The sequence below is a fragment of the Gymnoscopelus microlampas genome (assembly GCF_963454915.1).
Source record: "Gymnoscopelus microlampas genome assembly, chromosome: 1".
NCBI lineage: Eukaryota > Metazoa > Chordata > Actinopteri > Myctophiformes > Myctophidae > Gymnoscopelus > Gymnoscopelus microlampas.
The window spans coordinates 30,636,028-30,663,770 of NC_139962.1; the positions used below are offsets into that span (position 1 = coordinate 30,636,028).

Genomic DNA, 27,743 nt, shown 5'->3' on the forward strand with positions numbered 1-27,743 from the left:
ATCTTTCAGATTTATATATTATGTCCCAATTGTGTTGAACTCAATTTCTTTCTACATTTGTACATGTTTAAACTGGTCTGGGAGAGCAAAGTGGTGAGCCATGTGTTTTGGAATCTTGTTGAGTTTACATGACTACCCACATCAGCTCTCAGCTCATCCCTGTAACCGGAGCCTCATGGAAAGAGATTTGGTCAAGAGTTTTGGTAAGAGCTTAATGCTTAAATCCATGTTAAAATGACTCATTTGGTAAGATCAAAAAACAAAGCAGCTGGGAAACTGATCAGTGTACCGCTCTCCTTAACTTAAAGGAGTAGTTCACCCCAAAAAATGACTTATTTTCTATCAATTACACACCCCATGAAGCATTGAATACTTTGGATTGCATTAAATTAATGGAGATGTTTTTGTTTTTGTCACATTCCTAAACCAATAATTTTATTACCGGCGGAAAGATGCTAATGTATGCGGTAGGAGACACAAAGGAGACTCTTTGAGTCCTACCGGAGAGACCGCCGGGCATCAAATTATTGGCTTAGGAATGTGACAAAAACAAAAACATCTCCATGAATTCAAGGCTTCATAGGGTGTGTAATTGATAGAAAATAAGTCATTTTTGTTGGGTGAACTACTCCTTTAAAAATCATAAACTGCTTTCCCAAGTTAAGAAAAAAGGAATAATCAAGCAAGAGAACAGTTTGGCCGTAGCGCTTAAGGTGCTTGAAGGTGCTCTGCGCGAGGATCTTACACCTGACCTAGGTTATAAATGATTTATATGTTATAGACATCAGTGTGCATGCAAAAGCAGTACAGTGACCTGTGCCAGTGTCCTTGGCATTGTTCAACGCATAGGCTGCTTCTGCATGTAAAAGCTGTGAACTAAAGTGACCTGTGCCAGTGTCTTTGGTGGTCTCCTTACTTACTCTATCACTGAGACATTCGGGTAGGACACCTACTGGTTGACTGCTGCCTGAAGCTCATAAGCACAATATCTCCTCTGGCCGAGCAGGGATGAGTGGTAGATGTTTGGTACGTGTGTGTGTGTGTGTGTGTGTGTGTGTGTGTGTGTGTGTGTGTGTGTGTGTGTGTGTGTGTGTGTGTGTGTGTGTGACTGTATGTGTGTGTGTGTGTGTGTGTGTGTGTGTGTGTGTGTGTGTGTGTGTGTGTGTGTGTGTGTGGGTGTATTTATGTATAGCAACATAAGTTTTTCAGAAAACTGTTGGGACTTTGAAGGCATTTGTAGAATGGGCCTCAGGTCTGGGTTAATGGTCCTCCTACACACAAGAACAGTAGACATAGCGATTGTTTTGTAATGTCAATATTGAAACGACATTGTAACGACATTGGTGTGTATAATGACATTGACTATTAATAGCCAATTACAACCTTTCATGCCAGCGTTAAAAATACACCTGCCTGTCTGTCTGTTTACCTCTCCTGTCATGGTGTCATTGTGCCCGTCTGCCCCTCTCCTGTCATGGTGTCATTGTGCCCGTCTGCCCCTCTCCTGTCATGGTGTCATTGTGCCCGTCTGCCCCTCTCCTGTCATGGTGTCATTGTGCCCAGCGTTTGTATTGTGATGCCAGCTGATCTCATGCTGTCACTTTGGCCCCAGCTGGCTTTGTATCCATAATAGTGGTTATCCAGCCTTCACAGACAGTGCCAGCCAGGACATTATGTCAGTCAGACACCCTCCTGCAGGGAAGGAAGGGCGGTGATGGGGGAGCGCAGACACACAGGAGGATGTGTGGATGACTTATTAATGGGAATACAGTACAATAAGTGTGAGGATTATAGGATGCAGACCTAACTGCTCTTTTCCTTTTGTAATGCCAGCTGTGTTAAATCTTTCATTAGAGGACTACGCACACAGTGAGAACATGGTTGATACTGATAGGTCATTGCTTTGCTGACCTTTTTGTACTTTTCTAATGCACTGGTTCTCAAGAAAAGACGATACTTTTGGGGCTTTTCTACCTTTATCGATAGTACACACAGTATAGAGAGACAGGAAACATGGACAGAGAAAGGGGAGTGACACGCAGCAAAGGTCATCGGGGTTGGGACTCCAACCTGCGACCCGCTGCTTTAGAGCCTATTTATGTGGCAGTTATGTGCCTTAACCGCTAGGCCAGTCGTGCCCCGTCCTAAACCATTTCAATTTTAAGGACGACAGCTAACTCAGAGAGTGTACAAATGGAACATTTTTGTACACTCTCTGAGTTACACACTTGTAAGGGTCCGTTTGGTTCCTAAGTCTAACTATCATTCATTTAGCTGGGGACCCCCTGGAAACTCCTCAAAGACTCCTGGGGGTCCCCACCCCGGACCCCCCTTTGAGAACCACTGTTCTAAAGGATGTGGCTATGGAGAGTTAAGCCTGATTTATACTTTGTAGTAGGGCAGTGTCGCATGTCCCAAATAGCAGATCTATAAGCTCACAACGCGTCTCATTCTGAGCTTGTATATCTGCTGTTTTCGGCGCGCGACACTGTTGTACGACCGAGCAGAAATGAATTAGGTCCTTTCGTAGGCCAAAGCAGAGGGTACCCCTCCCCCCATGGGTTCCTATCATACATTTGCAATGGAATGTTTGCAATAGATTTTGAATAGATTAATAAAACCATCTCTGTAGCAAAGAAAGGCTTTTCTTTTTCACACATTTTGCTCTAAAAGATCCGCTTCACAAATCTAACAAAATTCCCTAACCCTAACCCTGGGATATTATTAACGGTTGTAATTTATATTGTTTTAATTTAGGCTAGGGTAACAACAGACCTCACTTTATGTATAAATCAAAAAAATCATTTGATATCTGTCTCTCGTTCAGGTTCTATGTTTGTCTTGTTACGGACAACATGTCAACAAATCATTTGAAAATACAACTCAATGAGACACATAGTGCAAGACAACAACACAATGAAACGGCACAACAGGATCGCACAACAAAACATAGCACAAGGAAAAAGAACACAAAATAAGTATGAAGTATGGACTCAAACTTGCATATTAAGTAGCACTCATGGACAGTAGCTAAGCACATCTGCACAAGTACTTTAGGTACTTTTACTTTACTTGAATATGTCCATTTTCAATACTTTATACTTGTGCTCCTCTACATCTCAGAGGCACATGGTGAGTTGGTTGTTGGTTAGTCTCATATGGCCTAAAAGAAGCAGAGTCACAGGATGGAATCCCCCACTCACTCTATTCTTAGTGTTTTCCCACATTTCCCAAACCACAACATGCTGACTATGACACTTTTATAGCACCCAACCCCCTCCCCTCTCTGTCTCACCCCACCCCCTCCCTGTCTCTCTGCACTCTCCTCTCTGTCTCACTGCACCCCCTCCCCTCTCTGTCTCACTGCACCCCCTCCCTGTGTCTCTCTGTTTGACTGTTTGTAGATCTGCATTGTTTTGGAAAAATCATGGATTTTTTTGGCAAATCTTTGAATATATATATTTTGAAAGTGAACATTTTAACTCAAATCTTTGCTTCGAGGATTCTACAAATGTCTTCTAAATTCTAACAGTTTAAAAAAAAACGTATGCTGCTATAATCAGTGGTTCTCAATCTTTTTCATGTCAAGGACCCCCAAAATGATATGTATTTGGCCGCAGACCCCCATCTCAAAATATGTTGTTCCAGGGACCCCCCAGAAGTAAAGATTTGAGTAAAAAATGTTCCCTTTAAAAAAAAATATATATACAGTATTCAAAGATTTGCACACATTTCCACGATTTATAAAAAAATAGCACGCATGTGCTTGCACTTTGAGCTTGTAGATTTGCTATTTTTGATGCTTTTGTGTGACTGTAGTATGATCAAGTAGGGCGTTAATTTGCGAAAAAATACTTTAGAAATAGTTAGAATTTGGAGACCGAGGTTTCTGCCCGACAACAACGATATACAGTATTTATATACAGTATATTTATACACTTTTTTGTGATTATTTAGTCTATTTCTATCCCGCGTTTCTTTCTCTTTTATCTCCTTCTCTTACTCTATCTTTATCCTCTCTTCTCTCTGAATACTAGTATAAAATGACACTGCGTGCATGAAAAAAACTAACAAACAAAAACGAGCAGGGCATTCATTTACAAAACAAAACAAAACAAAACATAAAAGGTTGAAATATGGTTACAAGGTTTCCAACGGACAACAACACCAGTACAGCTTGTGTCATCGTCACAAGCTGTACTACAGTATGTTATGTCGATTGCTCCTGTAGGCTACTCACACACACACACACACACACACACACACACACACACACACACACACACACACACACACACACACACACACACACACACACACACACACACACACACACACACACACACACACACACACACACACACACACACACACATAATAACACTAAGTACTAGTCCAGCATGAAATGACGTCCTGGTTCTATAATAGATTGTTAGAACACTGTGTCATAAGGCCGAGGATGACTCACAGCCTCACATCCCGTACACACACATGGTAGTCTGGTACAGTTAAGTACATGTGACTGGAAAGACAGTAAGGCTTTACCTAACAGGGAATGAAGACGTTATTCCAAAGTACACACTGGAGTATTCACATGAATCTCTTTGATATTGATATTGATTAGTTTGAAGAACCTGCTTGAGAGTCACCAAGTCATCAAGTCATCAGGGTGTGTGTAGTGTATAAGGGCAATTCAGGTTGTTGGTTTCACTGTCAATTAAACAGGGTCACCCTTATGTTACAAAAAAACAAAGAAAAACAATGCACACTGTTGGGAAGTGGGCTTTTCATCAGTCTGATGAAGAGTGCAAGCTCCAAACGTCACCAGGCACTTAGTGTGTGCAATAAAATGTGTCTGAAATGGAGCCTAAAGGCTGATTGTCTCCGCCAGGCCGAAAGGCATGGCCGAGACTATGTTTTGCAGCCTGTCCGTCCGTCCGTCCGTCCGTCCGTGTGTGTGTGTGTGTGTGTGTGTGTGTCCGTCAGTGGACAGCTAATCTCCGGCACTGTTGGCTTGATCGCAGTGAAACTATGCACACACACTCCCTGGATGCAATTCAGGACCTTTGCCTCAAATTTTTCACATGGGCCTATTATTATAGCGCCACCAGGAGGCCGCTTTTTGCACACACAAAAAATATTATCCATTACTCCTTCAGATTCTGTCCAAACATCACACAAATCGGTACACAGTATCTCAATAGTCATTAAACGAAACAGGTCTTTCAGATTTTTCAGATTCCATCCCGAATCTGTCTTCCAAAGTTTTCAGGAGTGCTCCGTTTTGAACAAAATGCCTCAAATCATGAACACAGCATGCAATTTCCGCCGATTCGTGTTTTTACCTATAACTGCACTGATCTGTGTAAAACTTTGTATGTGCACTCCTGCCTTCTCTCTGTCCGTCATGAGTAACCACCATTACGTCACTATGCTAGTATGCGGCCTCATCAGATGTTTTCTCCATTTCTCTCTCTCATCCCTACAGTGCCAGCGTGTCTGAAGAGGTCATCTCTGTATCGTGACAACCCCTGTCCCCTCTTCCTCCTCCTCCTCCTCCTCCTCCCAGAACATCATGCTGACCCTCCTGCTGCCTGCGATGCTGGCTGCCCAAACTCTTGGTGGGTGTTTTATTTTTGTCTTTGCCCTGCCGTTACCCCTCCCCCCCCCCCCACCGAACAGTGGTGGAAAGTATCTAAGTATATTTACTCAAGTGCTGTGCTTAACACGTTCACTGCCATTGACGAAGATTGCTCCATTCACTTCCTGGTTAAAGTATTAGGGAAATATTCTGTATCTCGGCTCCTGTGTTTTACTATGTATTTTTGCTGAGACATGCTATTTTCAGCTGGGTATAACAAGCGAACGGGAGGTCGCAATGACTTTTTTTCTTCTTCACGGAAGCACAGTGAAACCCTCCGTGATTAGCAACCATCACCACTTGAGTAAATATACTTAGTTACTTTACACCACTGTGTACGTCTTCCCCCTCCTCAACCCAGTCACATGCTGTGGGAAATGCCACCACCATTCAGACAATACTCCCTGCAGCCTTATACTCCTCCAGGCCTTGTTCAAAGGTCCCGACAGGCGGAACAACAGTGTAGTCCAGGCTACTCCCAAAACTAATAGCCCAGACAGGCAAAGAAACCATGAAACCCTCTTTGTTTTAAAGGAGTTCCAGAGGAGTTGACATAACTTGTATTTAGAGAAGCAATCTGCTCAGTGAAGTAAAACACTTTTCCTGTGTAATTCCTTTTAAAGTATGGTTTGTGCGAGGGTCATGCTTTTTAATATTGTATTATAGGGGTGAGTTGTTTTTCTGTTATAATTTCTTTATTATTCAGCTTGTAAAGCGGAATAGCTTTGGTCGTTTTGCAGAATCGGGGAGGGTTGGGGGAGCCCTGGGCGAGGAACTTGCTGGAAGTTGCAGTTTTTTTTCTCTTTGCCGTGATTCAGAGAGAGCGTGGGTGTGTGGCGTGTGGGGAGTCTTACTCGTACCGTATCGTATTTTCGTACCACAGGAAGGCAGGGCAGTGGTTGATGTAGCAATTGAGGAGACATAACTCACACGCTCAAAGTTTCACTTCAGTAGAAATGGTGCTGCTCGAAGCGAAAACCTGTGTCATCATAAAAAGTGAAACAAATGGCCGGTTGCTCGCTCGATAACGCTTCACGACACGGTAAATAAAAGTGGGAAATTCAGCACGTCAAGGAAAGGATCAACACTGCGTATATTCCAGCTCCATCTCTCTCCCCCCGGACGGCCACTGCGTGCCTGACACTGTAACTTGAGGTCCAGTCCCACAGTGGCCCATATTCCTTTATATCGTTGCTGTCGGGCAGAAACCTCTTATCTCCATATTCTAACTTTTTGTGTTTTTCATAAATGAATGCCCTACTTTCATCGGGTGTGAAAGACTCATGTTGTGTTTTTTTCCTTGGAGATCTGATATTTTTGGACAGCAGTAGCAGCACTGAGCAAATTAGTGAAACATACCTATGTATGTCCACTTTGTTGCACTGAGATAGATAGAAAGGGGGAGATGCTTTAATAATAGGCAACTGAGAATGTGAATATGTGTTGGTTTGTCAAGAGATATCACAGATGTGTTTTGGTGAGATTAAAGTAACGCCCCAAACCACACCCATGACTAATTCAGGGCTGTTTACCGGCCGTAGCGCCTTGGCGAAGTGCGCACATTACCACACTCATAATAGCGAAATGGCATTGGCCACGCCTCCGCGTCTTAAGTTAAGACATAAGACCTGGCAGTAATTAAGACGTGCATAATAGGGCCCACAGAGTGAATATATAGACAGAAATGGTGCCATCTCATAATGAGCATTAGTGAGGACCAATTATATTGTCTCTGTTTTGGTGGAAACCTCATATGTCCAAAACGGTTACTAAGCGGTTACTATTCAGGTTACTATTCAAACTCAAAAATAGCAAAAGTAGCAGATCGACAAGCTCAAACCGCGTCGCGTTTCAAGCTTGTGGATCTGCTACTCTTGATGCTTTTGTGTGGCGCTGTGGTCTGATCAAGTAGGGCGTTAACTTACGGGAAAAAAATAATATGGAGATAAGTGGTTTCTGCCCGACAGCGGAGATATGCAGATAAGTTGAAAATGGATGAAATGTTCCTTTAAGCAATAATAAAAGAAAAGTACTTCCTCTATCACCGGTCAAAAGGACAGCTCCTTCCTGAAGGCCGGGGCTTATGGCCACACACACACGCGCGTGCACACACCAGTGTTTCCCCTAGACACTGCACACACACACACACACACACACACACACACACACACACACACACACACACACACACACACACACACACACACACACACACACACACACACACACACACACACACACACACACACACACACACACACACACACTCTTCAAGTCTCAGCTCAGAAGTCTTCCTATCCAGTGTCTGTCGGCAGACTGAGGTTCATTAGGGCTCCATTCTGTCTTTGAGGCCATAATGAGCCTCCAGCCTACTCATTACTGACTGCATGGCGTCCAGCGTGGCTCAACTCTCTGCTCTCCCTGGGAGGGAGAGAGAGAGAGAGAGAGAGAGGACAATCAGGAGGTGTCTGGCCCTGATGGAAGTCTTTAACTGGTTTCTAATGGCCTATTGTAGCTCACACAATGCTACACGTGTACCCAGCTGACCGCCAGTGGTGGAAGAACTACTCTTGATTTGTTTTTTGTCAGTAAAAAAGTAGCAATGTGAACAAATACTCTGTTACTAGTAAAATAAATAAAAAGTCCTGTATTCAGAATTGGACTTGAGACAAAGGACAAAAGTATTGGCATTGATTGAAATAGTACTTTAAGGGGGCACGGTGGCACAGTCGGTAGTGCTGTCGCCTCGTTGCTGTGACGCGTTGTTGTGAGCTTATAGATCGAAGTATAAAATAACGTTTGAGCGGTCGACGTATGTTTTGTATTGGTACATCCAAATCCGCAAAGTAACTAGGAACTAAACGTAGTCAGATAATTGTAGTGGAGGAAAATGTACCAATATCTTTGCCTCTGAGATGTAGTGGAGTAGAAGTATTACTGGCTGATGGAGCTCTTTAACTGGCTGGTAATGGGCTATTGTAGCTCCCACAATGGTACACATGTACCCGGCTAAACGCAGCGCTAAGTGAATTAAGTGTGAGGCGCAGCTGGTTATTACGGTCTAGGCTGGTGATATTGCGCTGGGATACGCAGAAACACTGACCAGATGTATTGTGTGGGAGACATTTTTTTATTGCCTTAGCAGTTACAGCGTCATTCTCATATGAGTAGGAAGGGCAACAGGGCAGACTTTGAGATGTCAAGAGAGTTTCATCATGGCAAGGTAACATTGTATTGTTCTGCTTTTTCATAGGAACACATGGAGAAACCTTGTCCCCCTTTCTTATCCATTAAGACTGGGAACGCATCTGTCATTTTAAGATTTCTCTGGCTATTAAAAAAATAGCAGATCTACAAGCTCATAGCGTGGCACTCGGTGCTGCGCTATGAGCTTGTAGATCTGCTTTTTTTTGGGGAACATTTGGAAAATGTGTGCAAATCTTATATAAACAAATATATATGTTTTGAAGCGAACATTTTTAACTCCGATCTGTGCTTCTGGGGGTCCCTGGAACAACATATTTTGCGATGGGGGTCCGTGGCCGAATACATATCGTTTTGGGGGTCCTTGACTTGGAGAAGTTGGAGCACCACTGGCATAGCAACATGCTGTTAGGATTTAGAAAACATTTTCAGATATAGTATTTGGTCGCGGACCAAATACCAAATACTGTGTGTGAGTGTCAGGGTGACCCAAGGCGCCCCTGGGGGGCGTCCCATTCCCCCCCCTGGGGCGTCCCGTTCTCAGGGGGATCCCGCCCCGGTTAGGATTACTGGGTAATCTGCCTTGTCTCTGGCAGTGTCAGTAATCTGTAACAGCAGCAAATGCCTCATATCTGCACCCTGGATTACACTCTGGGGGCTACCGCCTGCACACCAGCCCCGTCCCAGAGGTGGAAAGTAAACTAAGTACATTTAGTCTCTCTGTCGGGTTGAAACCTCATTATGTCCAAAACTGTTACTTTTCAGGATCCTAATGAAAAAAACTGCAAAAGTAGCAGATCTACAAGCTTTCGTGCCACGATTTTGATGTTTTTGTGTGACGCTGTAGTATGATCAAGTAGGGCGGTAATTAACGAAAGAAATACGTAGTTTTCTGCCTGACAGCAATGTACTCAAGTACTGTACTTAGCAAAAAACTGAAGAAAAAAAAAACATAAGGAAACTACACACCAAGGCTGTCACATGTGGTGCAGTAACACTGTCTCTCTAGCTCCCAGCTCGTGTGTGTGTGTGTGTGTGTGTGTGTGTGTGTGTGTGTGTGTGTGTGTGTGTGTGTGTGTGTGTGTGTGTGTGTGTGTGTGTGTGTGTGTGTGTGTGTGCGTGCGTGCGTGCGTGCGTGCGTGCGTGCGTGCGTGCGTGCGTGCGTGCGTGCGTGCGTGCGTGCGTGCGTGCGTGCGTGCGTGCGTGCGTGCGTGCGTGCGTGCGTGCGTGCGTGCGTGCGTGCGTGCGTGCGTGCGTGCGTGTGTGCACGTGTGTGTGTGTGTGTGTGTGTGTGTGTGTGCATGTGTGCTTGTATTACTATACTTTGGACGACTACATTTCCCCACTATTATAGTAGAATTTATAGACGTTGTGATTTATAGACATTGTCATTTTCATGGTTGTCCTGGTCCTCACAGTCACTAGAGAAATAGTTGTTTTACTGTGTATTAAAAAAGGGTTGAAGGTATGTTGGATTTATACTTAGTTGCGCGCCAGTTATCATTCACTCAAAATGGCAGATGCGGCTTTTGGGTTAAAAAGATTTACTTATTAATCAACTTATCAATTACACCACTCATGAAGCCTTGAATTCATAGAGATAATTTTGTTTTTGTTGCATTCCTAAGCCAATAATTTGATGACCGGCGGAGTCTCCTACCGAGTCTCCTACTGAGTCTCCTATTGACCCATGGGGTGTGTAATTGATAGAAAATACGTTTTTTTTGGGTGAACTACTCCTTTAAGGGTCGCATTGACATTGTACAAATGGCATTCGTAATATTGGTGTCCTAAAATGCTGATGTCCTCACAAGTATAGTGATACAAACGCGTGTGTGTGGTTGTGTGTGTGTGTGTGTGTGTGTGTGTGTGTGTGTGTGTGTGTGTGTGTGTGTGTGTGTGTGTGTGTGTGTGTGTGTGTGTGCACGTGCGTGTGTGTGTGTGTGTGTGTGTGTGTGTGTGTGTGTGTGTGTGTGTGTGTGTGTGTGTGTGTGTGTGTGTGTGTGTGTGTGTGTGTGTGTGTGTGTTTGCACGTGCGTGCGTGTGTGTGTGTGAGGAGGTAGATGATGGATTAGTTTCTCAGTGGAAGTAGCTCCCTGATGTTGCTGGTACACACAGCCCAGCTGTTGTGTCAGTGCATCCCGTCCTCACAGGGACGTGTCCATAATATTTTTTTTATATCCTCAGAGCTGTATACTTTTATAATGCTGCCCCATGGGGGAGTGATCTGTATTGTATTATATCACTGCTGTCGGCGCAGAAACCTCGTATCTCGATGAAGATCCGTTGAGTGAGTTTATAATCTGCTATTTCCAATACACGGAATGAATTGATATACAGTATATCGTCGCTGTCGGCTAGAAATCTCTTACATCCATATTTAACCCATTGAGACCTGAAGGCCTGGACCTGTCTCCTAAATCTCAACAGTTTTCTGAAAAACGTATGTTTCCATATCAGTGGTGCTCAATCTTTTTCATGTCAAGGACCCCCAAAATTATATGTATTTGGCCGCAGACCCCATCAAAATATTTTGTTCCAGGGACCCCCAGAAACAAAGATTTGAGTTCGCTTTAAAATATATATATTCAAAGATTTGCACACATTTTCACGAATTTTCAAAAATAGCAGATCTACAAGCTCATAGCGCGGCACTCGGTGCCGCGCTATGAGCTTGTATATCTGCTATTTTTGAATAGCCCAAAGTGTAAAATAATGCTTTTTAGCTCAAATCTAAAAATGACACATTTCCAGGTCTTAATGGGTTAAAACATTAAGGCCCCATACTACAGCGTCATACCAAAGCATCAAAAGTAGCAGATAGGCCCCGGACGGCTGGCATAGCGGTCTGGACAGCTAGGCTCCAATTTAGCCTGACAGCGCATTGCGGGTTCGAGTGCCGTTCCCGACGATCTTTGCTGCATGTCTCTCCCCATCTGTTTCCTGTCTGTCTCTACTGGAAACTATACATAAAGGCCACAATGCCCCCAACAATATCTAAAAAGGAAAAAAAGTAGCAGATATACAAGCACGAAACACGGTGCGAAGCGTCGCGTTTTGAGCGTGTAGATCTGCTACTTTTGTATTTGAATCCTGAAAAGTAACCGTTTTGGACATATGAGGTTTCCCATATATATATATATATTTTCGTTATCAATTCAGTGGGTGTTGCTACTTTTACTTAAGTAAAGAATGTGAGTACTCATCCCACTAACTGCTAATTGGCTGTCATGCTCTCTGTTCATGTCAGAGCAGCAGAGCCACTATAGGCTGCCAGCCAGAGCTCACAGATGCGTGCGTTTCTTGGCACTTGCTGCCATAAAGACGCTGAAAGTGTACTCGCACAAGTGCAAGAAAATGGGCAAGCCGTCTTCATTCCACCTCATTAATGGGTGTGGTGTGTGTGCGTGCGTGTGGGGGGGGGGGGGGGGGGGGGTGTATAAGGGGGACAGTGAGGTAATTGAAATTAATTAGCACAATTGAATCTATTTGGATCACATCTACTGTAAGCGTGCCAGAGCGGTGGTGGTGGGGTAGACACCAGGAGCCCGGAGCGTGAACTTGGTCAGTGTTGCCAGATTCTGCGAGAGAAATAAGCAACCAGGTCTACGAGAACAAGCCCAAAAGAAGCGACTATATAGACCGGATGAGCACTTTGAACCTATATACATCGGCTATATGAAAATAGCAGATCTACAAGCTCACAACGCGTCGTGATGCGACACATTGTGAGCTTGTAGATCATTTTAACACAAATCCCTGGCACATTTTTTTTTCAGATGGGTATACGCGGATAATAACATTATTTTGGGGGTTCACATAGGAATGTTTTAGAACCACTGGTTTAAATAACATTTAGGAAACAAGCCCAAATAAGCAACTACACTTTAGAAACCAGGCTCCAAAACCGCAACCCGCAACTACCAATATTTACAAGCGACTTTACAGAAAAACAAGCCCAACGTCGTTTATAATAAGCGGACATGGCAACACTGAAAGGGGTCTGCCTGAACACCACCTGTGTTTGAATGTTTTAAGCAGGTGTTTCCTCAACGTTGGGGTCCAGGGACCTACACCAGATGGTCGCCCTCAACGGGTCCATTTGGTTCCATTTGTACACTCCCATAGTCAAATTAACTAAGGATTTTACAGAGAAAATATCAAAAGCAGGGTTCTGTGGTCTAACTCTAATATGCATGTAAAACTGGGCGTCTTTGAAATTAAAAAAGGTTGAGATTCACTGATTTTTTTTTTAAAACAATATATTTATTGGCATTTTCAGGTATATAACACAACAATATGGCATTTGTAGTAAATGAGATTCACTGATAATTTAACTCTGAGAGTGTACGAATGGAACCAAATGGACCCGTAGCCCAGTGTTGATTTTGACAGCACATTTTGATTTAGTTTTAGTCATAGTCTCTTGAATCAAATTCCATTTAGTTTTAGTCATATTTTAGTCATTTGAAATGTTTTACTTTTTGTCTAGTTTTAGTCGACTAAATATCATAAGATTATAGTCGACTAAATCTACAGTTGATTTAGTCGACTAAAATGTATCTTGACGGGCCTTGATGGCGTCGTAGTGGCTGATTTTACACTTGGTTGCGTGCTGAAAATAGCCGATCTACAAGCTCACAACACGTCGCAGCACGACGCGTTGTGAGCTTGTAGATCTGCTATTTTCAGAGCGCAACACCCGAGCACAACCAAACATAAAAGGACTTGTCTTTTAGTTCTACTGGATCTCCTCTCCACCAGTCCCTCACTAACATTTAAGTCTAGTTTTTATTTGTTGAAGAAATTGTCAATATATTTATTTATTCCTAGTTTGAGTCATCGTAGCTTAGTTTTTATTTCGTTTTCGTCAGTGAAAAAAGGTAGTCGACGAACATTTTTTGTCGACGAAATCAACACTGCCGTAGCCTAGTGTTTTTAAAGTGTGTGTTCGCCTCCCTGTCCGTTTCTCTTCACAGTAATTGATTCCACATACTGTGGGGGGGAGGAGGAGGAGGAGGAGGGGGCTGGGGGGGCTTAGCCCGGGCAGAAATTCAATTTAGGGCTATTACCCCGTATCAGTGATGTTCTTGCTAATTTGATTGTGTCCAGTGAAGTATCCCCCCTTTTAAAAAAACAAAACAAAAACAAACAAAAGAACAATGGAGGATGGTGCTCCACAAAGATTGCCTTTACCATTATCGTCGCTGTCAGGCTGAAACCGCGTATCTCCATATTTCAACATTTGTGTTTTGTGTTTTTCGGTAAATTAATGCTCTACATAAAAATAGCCAAACATTGCCGATCTACAAGCTCACATCTACTTTTCGCTATATTTGAAATATCTTGAAAGTGAAATTGAAAATCATTTTGTATGTGCTGTGGGTTTCATAAATATTGAACCACTGAAAAGTATTAACAAGAGCTTGTGACCAAATCATAACTACTGTTACGTCCCTAATAGGCAGACACACCTGACACATGTAACACTACAAAGAGATGCATTGGAGCTCAGGTTCTTTTTTAAAAGTTATTTCCTGGACATACTGTTTTGGACATACAAGGTTTCCACCTGACATAGACGATATAATAATGGCCACCGGCATCCCCCCGGCCCTCACTGTGAAACTCCCCCACCCTCATCGCACAGCTCTGTGTCTCCCTATGTGTAGCAGAGTGAAACACAGTGCATTACCCCACCAAGCACCTCATGATTCAACAAGTTCCTAAAGAAATGCCTCCTGGGATTGCTTAAATCCACATAAGCCCCTATATGTACTTCACCGGCTACGACAAATAGCAAAAAATAGACACATCTGCGACGCGATGTGAGCTTGTATGTCAGCTGTTCTCGGCGTGCAATACTGCTGCGGGTGAAGTATATAGTATGTCTCGCTCGGAGTGTCTCACCAGCCAACACACAAGAGGAGGTTGAATGAACATGGGGATCTGTTGGGAAATTCATATGTTATTTTGCCGCGGACCCCCGTCTGAAAAGGTTTTGTGCCAGGGACCCCCAGAAGAGAAGACTTATGGAAAAAAATAAGAAGATATTTTTTTATTATTTTCAGAAATGGCATATGTACAAGCTCGGCACAAAGTGACGCGCTGCAAGCTTGTTGATCTGCTATTTTTGAATAGCCAACATATAAATGGATAACGTGGTTAAGATGATTGTGATGCTATATTAACTACTTTTGCTGGGGACCCCCTGGAACCCCCTGGAACCCCCCTTTGGACCCCACTGAGGACCAATGTCATAAAGAACATAACATTTATGAAAATAATAATACATCTACAAGCTGACAACACGTCACAACAGCTATTTTGGCAATTTTCCGTACGAGAAGTATATGTTAGCAGTTAACATGTCATGAAAAACACTAGTGTGTGTGTGTGTGTGTGTGTGTGTGTGTGTGTGTGTGTGTGTGTGTGTGTGTGTGTGTGTGTGTGGGTGTGTGTGTGGTTGTGTGCGCGCGTGGGTCTCAGCTTGTGTCATTATGTAAGAAGGCTGGCTCCAAGGAAAAAAAGGTTGTCAAATAGCAGATCTACAAGTTCACAACGCGTCACATTGTGATGCGTTGTGAGCTTGTTGATGTATGAAACAGGTGGTAAAAAAAAAAAAAAAAAAAAATATATATATATATATATATATATATATATATATCAAAATCTTCAAAGTAACTAGTAACTATAGTTTTAGTAACAGTAGTGGCATACAAAGTATAAAGTATATAAAAACAAGTGAAGTAATTCTTGATTAAATGACTTCACACCACTCCAAATTATTACAATGTACTCAGGCTTCCTGTGTGTGAGTATGTGGCTGACCTCCTGACCTCATCACTGTCATGTCAATAATACCAGTGAAGAACACACCCTGTGGTCAGTGTTGCCAGATTCTGTGAGAGAAACAAGCAACCAGGTCTAGGAAAACCACCCCCAAATAAGCGACTATTGGCCACATGAGCACTTTAACATATACATCAGCTATTTGAAAATAGCAAGCTCACAACGCGTCGCGATGCGACGCGTTGTGAGCTTGTACATCGGCTATTTTCAAATAAAATCTTGCGGGGAAATTATAATAAGCAGATCTGGCAACCCTGCCTGTGGCGTCATTAATAGTCTGTCGGGTGGAAACCTCATATGTCCCCAATTGTTACTTTTCAGGATTCAAATTCAGAAGCATCAAAAGTAGCAGATCCACAAGCTCAAAACGCGTCGCATTTCGAGCTTGTGGATCTGCTACTTTTGATGCTTTTTGTGACACTGTAGTTAGTATGATCAAGTAGGGTGTTAATTTGCAAAAAAAAAACAAGTTAGAAGTTAAAAGTTATAATAGATAAGTGGTTTTCTGCCCGACAGCAACGTAATGCTTTTAGACAGAGTGCTGTTTGAAGGCACACTATGATTCATTGCTGTGGGGTGGGAGCCTCATTTGTCCAAAACCGTTCCTTTCTTTTATTAACATTTTAAAATAGTGAAAATAGCCGATCTACAAGCTCACAACGCCGACCCGCTGTGAGCTTGTAACACACAGTAAGGCTACAGATTGAACATTTACTGTTTAACAATTAGATTGTTGCTGTCGGGCAGAACCCTCTTATCACCATATTTTAACTGTTTTTTGTTAATGAATGCCCTGCTTTTTTATTTGAATCCTGAAAAGTAACAGTGTTGGACATATATACGTATAGCAAATATAATATATTTAAACTGGTTTGTAAGGGAATGGAAATGATAAATGAATCATTTAGATGCATTGATTAATTAATCAATTACTTAATAATTGTTAGTAGCAGCTCTAGAGTTCAGATTGTCCAACTGTTAAAAAAAAAGTACGTTATTTGCCCCTGAGATGTACTGTAGTACAGTACTTGAGTAAATGTACTCAGTCACTTACTAACAACCACCACCCCTCGTTTCCCACCCTGGGGCTCCTCCCTCTCATGGTAGGTTGTTGTATCGAATACGCCCCAAAACACGCTCGCCTTATTCCTAAACGTAACCTCAGTAAAACTATGCCTAAACCTGACCTTATTCCTAAACGTAACCTCAGTAAAACTATGCCTAAACCTAACCTTATTCCTAAACGTAACCTGTTTTGGGGCGAGCGTTCTGGTTACCGTTGTATCTCTGGGAAGTTGCATGTCTCTCTCTCTCTCTCTCTCTCTCTCTCTCTCTCTCTCTCTCTCTCTCTCTCTCTCTCTCTCTCTCTCTCTCTCTCTCTCTCTCTCTCTCTCTCTCTCTCTCTCTCTCTCTCTCTCTCTCTCTCTCTCTCTCTCTCTCTCTCTCTCTCTCTCTCTCTCTCTCTCTCTCTCTCTCTCTCTCTCTCTCTCTCTCTCTCTCTCTCTCTCGCCTGCCCGCCCGCCTCTCTCTTATCTCCCGGCTGCTCTGCAACTCAAGCACCATTATCTAGCGATGGGCCCAGAGCCCATTAACAACTTATTGACAGGATATGAGACGGCAACGGGCCCCAACCCCATCTCATCTCCACCCTCGCCGGATAGATAGAGCACCCCTCACTCCCTCCCTCCGTCTGTGGAGGCAGTGTACAACACAGATGGAGGTAGTGTGTGTGAGTAGTGTGAGCGTAGTGGGGATAGATAGTGTGTGTTTGTCTGGCCCGGCGTTAGAGGTGTGCAATGCTTCGGCACTGGCCTCGCGATTCAATTCGACCACGATTTCACCTCTTTAACGATTTGATTCTACGATGCATTTCGATGCATCTTGTGATGTATCTCACTTTTCTGTATTACTGCACAACATGGTACATTTGTTCATCAGTTAATACAAGTAGTCAGATACATATTGAACAACCGTTTTGTTAGAAACTGCTGTGATGTATGTATAATCGGTGCCCTTGACATACAGTAAATGTCAATGTGGGGGCGGGGCAGAGACAGACAGACAGACAGACAATGGGGAAAAAGAAAAAGTTAGGAAGTGAGGTTGCTCCATGGTGGGTTGCCAATTTCAGCCAATCACGAAAGAGTACCCATTTATCAGCTTCACTTTTATAGTGTTCCAGTTCCATTTTTTGTCCTGTTCACTTCTGGCATCACTTCTAATTTCACTTGTTTATCCTGAGTTTGGCTGATTTTATACAATCAGTATCCCGACCTGAACATTTATTTTCTGTTTAATAAATCAAATCAAACTTTATTTATATAGCACGTTTACAACAGCCGAGCTGACCAAAGTGGTGTACATTAAAACAAAAACAATTAAAAGCATAAAAACAAATGAAAAACATCAGAACCATTCAACAAAAACAATTAAAAGCATCAAAGCAAATGAAAAACATCAGAACCATTCAACAAAAACAATTAAAAGCATCAAAGCAAATGAAAAACATCAGAACCATTCAACAAAAACAATTAAAAGCATCAAAGCAAATGAAAAACATCAGAACCATTCAACAAAAACAATGAAAAGCATCAAAGCAAATGAAAAACATCAGAACCATTCAACAAAAACAATGAAAAGCATCAAAGCAAATGAAAAACATCAGAACCATTCAACAAAAACAATGAAAAGCATCAAAGCAAATGAAAAACATCAGAACCATTCAACAAAAACAATTAAAAGCATCAAAACAAAAGAAAAACATCAACAGATAATAATTATGCATTAACATGTAGCAAAATGTGCAAAAAAAAAAAGCTAAAAAACTAATTAGGTAAACCCAAATGCAATTAAAAGCCAGGGAAAAGAGCTGGAGAGATGGGAAAACCTGAACAAACACTCTATAGCAAACATCAGAGGGGTTAGTGTCCGCCATGAGATTGGGAGTTCGATCCCCTGTCCGTGGGGGGCCCCCGGGGGTCCGCAGCGAAATTAGTTAACATAGTGTCACAATCATTTTAACCACTTAGCTTTGGCTATTCAAAAATAGCAGATATACAAGCTCATGAGCTTGTATATTTTTTGAAAAATGAAAATGTGTGCATCTTTGAATATGTATAATTTTTCAAAGCGAACATTTTTAACTCAAGTCTTTGCTTCTGAGAGTCCCTGGCACAAAACATTTTCAGATGGGGGTCCGCGGTCCTTGGCATGAAAAAGGTTGAAAACCACTGGCCTACATCAAGCTGGTGTTGGTTCCCAAGGCTACTTACTTACTTACTATGCTACTCATTTCACCACGAGGCTATCTGAAATCCACTGCTCAGGAAAAACGGAGGCCCTTTTCAGCGTGCAATTTTAAATAATACCATAACGTGCTTTGATATGCACACACTGCCACCAAACATCCCATAATGTGTTCCAGCTGTTTCTGTTTTTATACATGTTCCTGTGGGAGTGTTTGCAGGCACCAGTGCATCTGTTCTTAACAGCATGAAATGGACGGCACGCTTCTCCTCTAAACCTTATGCAGGAAGCCACTCCAATGACAAGAATCACTAATACTGTCTGCCCTCGGGGCGGAAACCTTGTATGTCCTTATCTTCTACTTTCCCCCCCCCCTTTAACCCATTGAGACCGGTAAGGAAACGAATCCGTGTAATTTTAAGATTTCTTTGGCTATTCAAAAATAGCAGATATACAAGCTCATAGCGCGGCACCGAGTGCCGCGCTATGAGCTTGTCGATCTGCTATTTTTGAAAAATCGTGAAAATGCATTGCAAATCTTTGAATATATATGGTTTTTAAAGCAAACATTTGTAACTCAAATCTTTGCTTCTGGGGGTCCCTGGAACAAAACGTTTTACAGATGTTTAAAAAAAATATATATATTGAAAGTTTTGCAAACATTTTTCATGATTTTTCAAAAATATCAGATCTACAAGCTCGTAGCTCGGCACTCGGTGCCGCGCTATGTAGATCTGCTATTTTTGAATTGCCCAAAGAAATCTTAAAACCCACGGTCTGAATGGGCTAAATGAATACGCTACTTCATCACACAATTAGTGAAAATAGCAGATCTACAAGCTGACGACGCGCCGCAATGTGACGCATTGTCAGCTTGTAGATTAGCTATTTTCACTATTTTTAAATGTTTTTTTTCTTCCTAATAATATTAAAAAAAGGAACGGTTTTGGACATACAAGGTTTCCACCCGACAGCAGTCATATGAAAGCACTCCCTGATGCTTTGACCAGAAAGCCTTTGATAAGCCCTTTGGTGCCAGAAGGTTTGAAATGCAAATGAGCCCTGATGTATTTCCATACATTCAGTACAGTGGTGGGCAGTAACCGTGTACATTTACTCAAGTACTTTACTCAAGTGCTTTCTTTTGATTATCTATACTTTACTCGAGTGTTTTTGGATACCTTTTGACTCCACTCCATTTCCAGGAAGGGAAAAAAGGTACATTTTGATTTAACCACTTACAAATATAGTGCAATTAGCACATCTACTATAGCGAGTGTGTAATTTCAGTACAGCAATACGTTGATATAAAAAACAAAATGGCATGGTCTCTATACTGCCTCCCGCTGGTCAGCCGGGGCGCCTGATGGAGGGGAAAGGAACTGGTTGGAATAACGTGTTCCTTCCACGCACTACGTCCAACCGGGGAAAACCCCCCCTGTCAGGTGATAAGAGGCGGCCTGCTCACTCCTCGTGCATTGAAGGAAGCATGAGCTCAGTTCGGGGAGCTCCCCAGGCTGGCAGAGGGAGAGTGGCGCCCGGGATTACATGCTTAGGCAATTGGCACTGGGTGAAAAAAATTGTTACAAAAAAATGTGGGATCATTTTTTTTTTAAATATAAAAATAAAACAATAAATCAAATGGTAATTTGTACTGAATACTTCCGTATATTTTAAAAGCAAGTATACTGGTTCATCTGATGAAGACCAGTCGGTCGAAACATGTTGGCTTTTAAAACTTTTTGTAAACATTAAAGTACCTTTTACGCCCTCTCCTCTGTTCTATTTTGAGTGCTCGGATCTCCTCTTTTGCTAAAGTACTCCAGTACTTTAGCTGAAGTACACTTTTGACAAAGCAACTTTCACTTGTAGTTGAGTAATCTATACTTTGACTCAAGTACTGGGGTTGAGGACTGGATATTAACCCTTTGGTGGGAGAAGTTTTGAAATGGAAATGAAGCCCCTGATGTAATTCCGTCCTCTACCAGACGGGGGCAGTATTGTCAAAGCCTATGTTTTCCCCCCAAAACCCTGCTACAGTTAGGCCTGAAATCCTTACTACTGTGTGTGTGTGTGTGTGTGTGTGTGTGTGTGTGTGTGTGTGTGTGTGTGTGTGTGTGTGTGTGTGTGTGTGTGTGTGTGTGTGTGTGTGTGTGTGTGTGTGTGTGTGTGTGTGTGTGTGCGTGCGTTTGCATGTGCGCGCGCGTGTGTGCATTGTACCTGTTTGCTTTGCTATGTCAATATTGCCCCTGCAATTTGCCTTCTAGTTCTGCCGTTCAATTTACTGTCTGCTACGCGTTTCTTATTAACGCTTGTTCTCCTGTGTGTGCCATATGTTGTGCGAGAGCTTCAAACATAGCCTTTTAAAGCGTGTGTTTAATGAGTCACACTAAAGCAGCTATTGTCGCAGTCGGGTGAAAACCTGTCCAAAACCGTTCCTTTTTTATTATTATATTAAAAAAACATGTTTGAAATAGTGAAAATAGCCGACCTACCAGCTCACAACGCGTCGCGATGCGACGCGTTGTGAGCTGGTAGGTCGGCTATTTTCACTACTTTTGCACGACACTCTCGTGTGATGAAGTAGGGCGTTCATTTACGAAAAAAAAAACGTTGAAACGTGGAGATACGAGGTCTCTGCCCTACAGTGGCGTTATGAAGGTATAGCTCCATAGTGAGCGTCTGCTATCGAGCTACACTTCATTATTATGAGACTCGTATGAAGAAGGTGAGAATGAGAGAAGATGGTAATATGTGCGGCGGCTGAACGGCTATTGAGCCAATGTAATTGGAAGCGCCGATGTATTGTGTTTATCAGGAGGAGCTGATATGAGGAGGCGCACACATAGGAGGCCATGGAACCGTGCTGAATCACATGATCTAACTGTGTAATCAGTGTGTGTGTGCGTGCGTGTGTGGGCTTGTGTTTTGAGGGGCCAGATGTCCCCGCAAGTATAGTAGAATTTGAGAAATAGACATTGTTAGGACAATTTTCCTGGTCGTCACAAGATAAATGGTTGTTTTAGGGTTAAAAGAAGTTTTGGGGGGTGCCCGCTGGCCTAGCAGTCCAGGCGCATACCACATATGCTGGTAATGCAGCTTGACAGTGTCGCGGGTTCGACTCCCGACCCCGACGACCTTTGCTGTGTGTCACCCCCCCCCCCATCTCTCTCCCCATTTCCTGGCAGCCTACTTTCCTATCAATAAAGGCGGAAGAAGCTCCCAAAATAATTTGAAAAATATATATATTTTGGGGAGTTAGGCGTATGATTAGGAAGAGATTCAGGTTGGGGTTAGGATTAGGATTAGGCATTGAGAGGTTAGGTTTGGAGTCATGCCTGATTTATATACGTAGTTGCGTGTTGGTGTCACATGCAGATCTACAAGCTCACAACGTGTCACAGTGTCAACACACTGTGAGCTTGTAGATAAGCTGTTTTCAGCTTCAGGATTATGGTTAAATATTTTTCATAAATGGCATTTAAAAAGTGGTATTCTAAAGTGTTGATGTCCTCACACGTATAGTGATACAAACGTGTGTGTGTGTGTGTGTGTGTGTGTGTGTGTGTGTGTGTGTGTGTGTGTGTGTGTGTGTGCACGCGCGCGCCCTGCGTGCATATACTGTGTAGTTGCCAATGCTTTAGACGCACACAATTATTCCAATAACGACTTAATGTGAGGTTTTTGTCTGTTTACTTCCATTGTGCGTCCTTTTCAAATGTCCGTCTATTCAGAATGTGAAGGCGCACAATGAGGTTGTGTGTATGAAGTGTTCGTGAGTGTGTGTGAGCATATATGTGTGTATATACAGTATACAGTACATACAATATACAGCAAGCAGCAAAATGCACATTGTATAACTGTTATAGAAGCACAATAGACATGATAGCTGCTGTGTCACAGACCGCCATTTTAGACCTGCTCACTCGCAGATCTTTGTTTTTGGGTTCAGGTTTGGGTCGTGGATGTAAAGGTTTAACCTATTCAATCCGGGAACGCATACTGTCTCATTTTAGATTTCTTTGGCTATTCAAAAATAGCAGATATACAAGCTCATAGCGTGGCACATTTGTGCAAATCTTTGAATATATATTTTTTGAAAAAACGCATTTTGCTTAATCAGTGGTTCTTTTTTTTTCATGTCAAGGACCCCCAAAATTATATGTATTTGGCCGCGGACCCCCATCTCAAAATATGCTGTTCCAGGGACCCCCAGAAGCAAAGATTTGAGTAAAAAATGTTTGCTTATATTAATTAAATATTTAAATATAATTAAATATATATATTCAATGATTTTCACGAATTTTCAAGATTAAAAAAAAAAATAGCAGATCTACAAGAACAAAATTGACCATACCATTTTATCGTGAACATTAGTGAGGACCAATTATATGAAGATAGGTTGAAAATTGGTGAAGTGTAGCCTGGCACCGGCTTCGAATGCTATCAATGCATTGAATGGGAGATTATCACGTTTTATCAGACCATTGAATGGGCGAAGTAGGCGAGCTACTGTCTACCCCGCGATTTGTCAGACCATTCATTGGGCGTAATCAGGAGCTACTGACCTACCGACGGAGGCGGAGCAGTCCCCACAACAATATTTACGATTCTGTGCGTATCGGTACATAACTCGAACGGCGCTGAGTAGGCACAGGCGAGCGTCGCACCGCTCCGGACGGCAACTCGGTCGCCTTAGCTCCCTCGGTGGCCCGTCGCGGGGCTCCAGCTCGCCTGAGACTGCGCGCCTCCGTCATGGTCCGAAACCAAAACAACCAAAACCAAAACCGAAAGTAAACTATTTAAGTCATCTCCGTCGGTAGGTCAGTAGCTCCTGATTACGCCCAATGAATGGTCTGATAAATCGCGGGGTAGCTAGTAGGTCGCCTACTTCGCCCATTCAATGGTCTGATAGAACATGATAATCTCCCATTCTATGCATTGATAGCATCCGAATCAGGTGAGCCCGGGACCCGACGAATCTGCCCGTGCAAAAAAGATAAATGCCCTCTGCGATTTGGGTCTGGCACAGCTCCGTTGTGAATCCATATCCTGCTCCCGAAGTCTGGGGTGACCAATCAGGGCCCAGTATTCAAATATGGGAGATTGTAATTGGTAGTTGGTTGGAGGTCTAACGAATTGCGTCCAGAGCCATTGTTTTGATCCCGCCCCCCCAAAAAAACGTCCTCATAGAAGCACCAGACTCATATCCACGCAGTGATATAGTCTGGCTATATGCGAGGCTACCCTTAGAGAGGTTCCAGGGGGTCTCCAGGTAAATTACCGACAGTTAGGAACCAAAATGAACTCTTGAGAGTGTACAAGTGTGTCCAATCACAGAGTTAGGAGAGCCTGTGGTCCTAATTCATACACATTTACTCAGTGGGGCTAGAGACTAATTACAGGGGCAAAGCATGGCAGCAGCAGTGGGCTGGCACTGAGCTGCCATCCACGGGAACAACACAGCGGGCGTGTGCAGTAGCTAATAGTAGCCAACCAGCAGTGTACAATGTCTTTCTTTCTTTCTTTTTTTTTGGGTCTTTGTTAACCCATTCAATCCGGGAATGCATCTGTGTCACTTTAAATTTCTTTGGCTATTCAAAAATAGCAGATATACAAGCTCATACATTTTTAACTCAATACTTTGCTTCTGGTGGTGGTGACATTTGTAGAATCCCCAGAAGCAAACATTTGAGTTAAAAATGTTCACGATTTAAAAAATTAATAAATAGCAGATCTACAAGATCGTAGCGCAGCACTCGGTGAGAGAGAGAGAGAGAGAGAGAGAGAGAGAGAGAGAGAGAGAGAGAGAGAGAGAGAGAGAGAGAGAGAGACGAGAGCAATTAAATGACTCCCCTAGCAGCCCGCCATGACTCACATCACTGAGTGCATAGGAGTCTTCCTGTCTGTGTGGTAGGGACAGGGATTCATGTCTGTCCATACAGACAGGTAGAGGGTTCCTGTCTGTATGGAGGTCTGTGTGGTAGAGGGTTCCTGTCTGTATGGAGGTCTGTGTGGTAGAGGGTTCCTGTCTGTATGTAGACTGTGTGTAGACAGACTATCACTGCGACTATCACTGTGTATATATTAGTCTGGAATCTCTGTGTGGAACCCTTTCCAAGGGGCGATTTAAAAAAAATGCCTCTAGTGATAAACCCGCCCCATATTTGGATGCTGGGCCCTGATTGGTGCCCCACAACTTCGGGGCAGGGAAATCCAATCGCAACCGAGCGGGGCCAGACCAAATCTGGATAATTAACTAATTGTCATAATGGCCACAGTAGGAAAAAAAAAGCGGTAGAATATTTGGCTAAATTTAAGATAAACAAGAGATAATATCTGGAAACAAGCCTCATAATCCCTCCACAAGGACCAAAGCCATGTTAGAGAGAGGAGAGATGAGTCTTTGCATATCGTTGCTGTCGGGCAGAAATGCTCCATTTTGTTTTTTTTCGTAAATTAACGCCCCACTTGATGAAGTAGCAGATCTACACAAGCTCGAAACGCGGCGCGAAGCGACACGTTTTGTTTTGAGCTTGTAGATCTGCTACTTTTGAATTTGAATCCTGAAAAGTAACAGTTTTGGACACAATGAGGTTTCCACCCGACAGAGACGATACCCTGTTTCTCCCTCTCTCCTTCTGGCTATGTGTCTTTAACCGGTGACCTACGGTCCCTCCAGCTCAGCCCTGGGAGGACTGCAGCGCCAACACAGAGGGCCTAACGCCGCTTAGTTACCATGCAGACTGGCAGAAACGTTGTGCAGGTTTCTATCACTCCAGAAGGAGATGGCATGGGAAATGCGTCGAGGATGATGTCCTTTTCCGTCAGAGCTTTAAGGACCAGCACTCGGTCAGGGTGAACCACAGTACGAAACGTGATCGACCGTCCTTCTTCAGTTATATGATAATAATAAAACATTTTAAAAAAGGAAAGAGAGAGAGAGAGAGAGAGAGAGAGAGAAAGTGAAGAATGTCAAGAGCAGAGGCTGATCAATTCTTTGCATAACGTCGCTGTCGTCGGGCAGAAGCCTCACCTCTATATTTCAACGTCCCCCCCCCCCCCCGGTGAATTAACGGCGTGCTCCGCCATACTACAGTGTCACACAGAAGTAGCAAAAGAAATAGCCGAGGGTTCCTGTCTGTATGGAGGTCTGTGTGGTAGAGGGTTCCTGTCTGTATGGAGGTCTGTGTGGTAGAGGGTTCCTGTCTGTATGGAGGTCTGCGTACAGACCTCCATACAGAAATAGCCGATCTACAAGCTCTGTGATCTTGTACGGCTATGTTTTGCTATTTAGAATACACAGGTTCTCCTTTCCATTTCCTGAAAAGTAGCTGTGTTGGCACATACAAGGTTTTTCCCGCCCGGCGACATCGACGATAAGAAGATGGCGGAGCTGTGTGCCCTCGAGCCAGGCCCTCGGTGATGGTGTTTCCCTGCGAGAGGAGAAGCTTCGTTCTGTGGGGGGGGGGGGGGGGGGGGGAGCTAGGGGGGAGGGGGGAGGTAAGGGGGGTGTATGAGGGGGGGGGGGTAGCTCTCCGTCAGGAAGCCGATGAAGAGATGCTCAGGATCCCAGAGAGAGAGAGGAGAGGCGAGACGAGACAGCAGGCCTGGCTGTGGGGATTTACGCGCTGCACTTTGGGTTTATGGGCCCCGGCGACGTTTGAGTGCTTGCGAGACAGAGCCGGGGCACTTTCACAGCCCCACGTTTGAAATAAACTCATTACAGGCTGCTGCACTAGTCTGGCCCCTCGTCCCCCCCCCCGTCCCACCAAAACCATCACCGCGCGCGGCACTAGCTAGCAGACGGACGTCCGCGCGACTGATATTTTCGGGTCTCTCCCTCCCTATTCTCCGTCGAGATGGCTCGACCCCCTGCCGGGGCGCCTGATGGAGGGGGAAGGTCCTACCGGGGAAACCCCCCCCCCTGTCAGGTGATAAGAAGCGGCTTGCTAGCTCCTCATGCATTTGAAGGAGGCATGAGCTCAGTTCTGGGCTCTCCCCAGGCTGGCAGAGGGAGAGTAGCGCCCAGGATTACATTTGGCAATTGGCACTGGGTGAAAAAAAGGGTTACAAAATCGTGGGATAAAAAATGTAGAATTAGTTGGCCCCTCATCACCTGGCTGTCTGTACCAGTGGTTCTCAAACTGTTTTGATCATACTACTAGCATCGCACAAAAGCATCAAAAGTAGTAGCAGCTCCACAAGCTTGAAACGTTGCGCTAGGCGTCGTGTTGTGAGCTTGTAGATCTGCTACTTTCGCTATTTTTGAATTTGAATCCTGAAAACAGTTTTGGACACATGAGGTGTCCGCCCGACAGAGGCGACATGTATTTTGCCACGGATATTTGCCTGAGCTTGTAGATAGGCTATTTTTCGAATAGCCAAAGTATAAAATAGGGTTAAAGTGTCAGTTTTATACATATTTTAGATATGTATAAAATAATCTTTTGGTTGTTATCAAGAATAGTAAATCATTTATATATTCTCGATTTTCCAAAAGTTTCATTGTGACGTGTTGTGAGCTTGTATTGTAGATCAGCTATTTTCACTATTCAGCGTATGCGAAGCATAGGGCTGTGTGTGTGTGTGTGTGTGTGTTTGTATTACTATACTTGTGCGGACCAAGTATAGTAGAATTTGAAGAAATATTCATTGTGAGGACCGTTTTCCTGGTCCCTACAAGACAAATGGCTGTTTTATAACTAAAAAAACATTTTTAGAGATACGTTAATAATCAGAAAAACATTCAGGTTAGGATTAGACATTTAGAGGTTAGGTTTAGGGATTGGAATTAGAG

The 27,743-nt window shown here is 43.4% G+C and overlaps 1 protein-coding gene across 1 annotated transcript in view; it reads left to right on the top strand.

Annotated features, from left to right (window-relative positions):
- The window catches only part of cd276 (CD276 molecule), a 179,020-nt gene that overhangs the window by 5,229 nt on the left and 146,048 nt on the right, over nucleotides 1–27,743 (top strand). Inside the window, exon 2 of the mRNA XM_084056365.1 lies at nucleotides 5,489–5,621. Within this exon, the coding sequence (XP_083912491.1) occupies nucleotides 5,576–5,621 (46 nt within the window). The 5' untranslated portion in view covers nucleotides 5,489–5,575. The remainder of the gene's footprint in view (nucleotides 1–5,488; nucleotides 5,622–27,743) is intronic.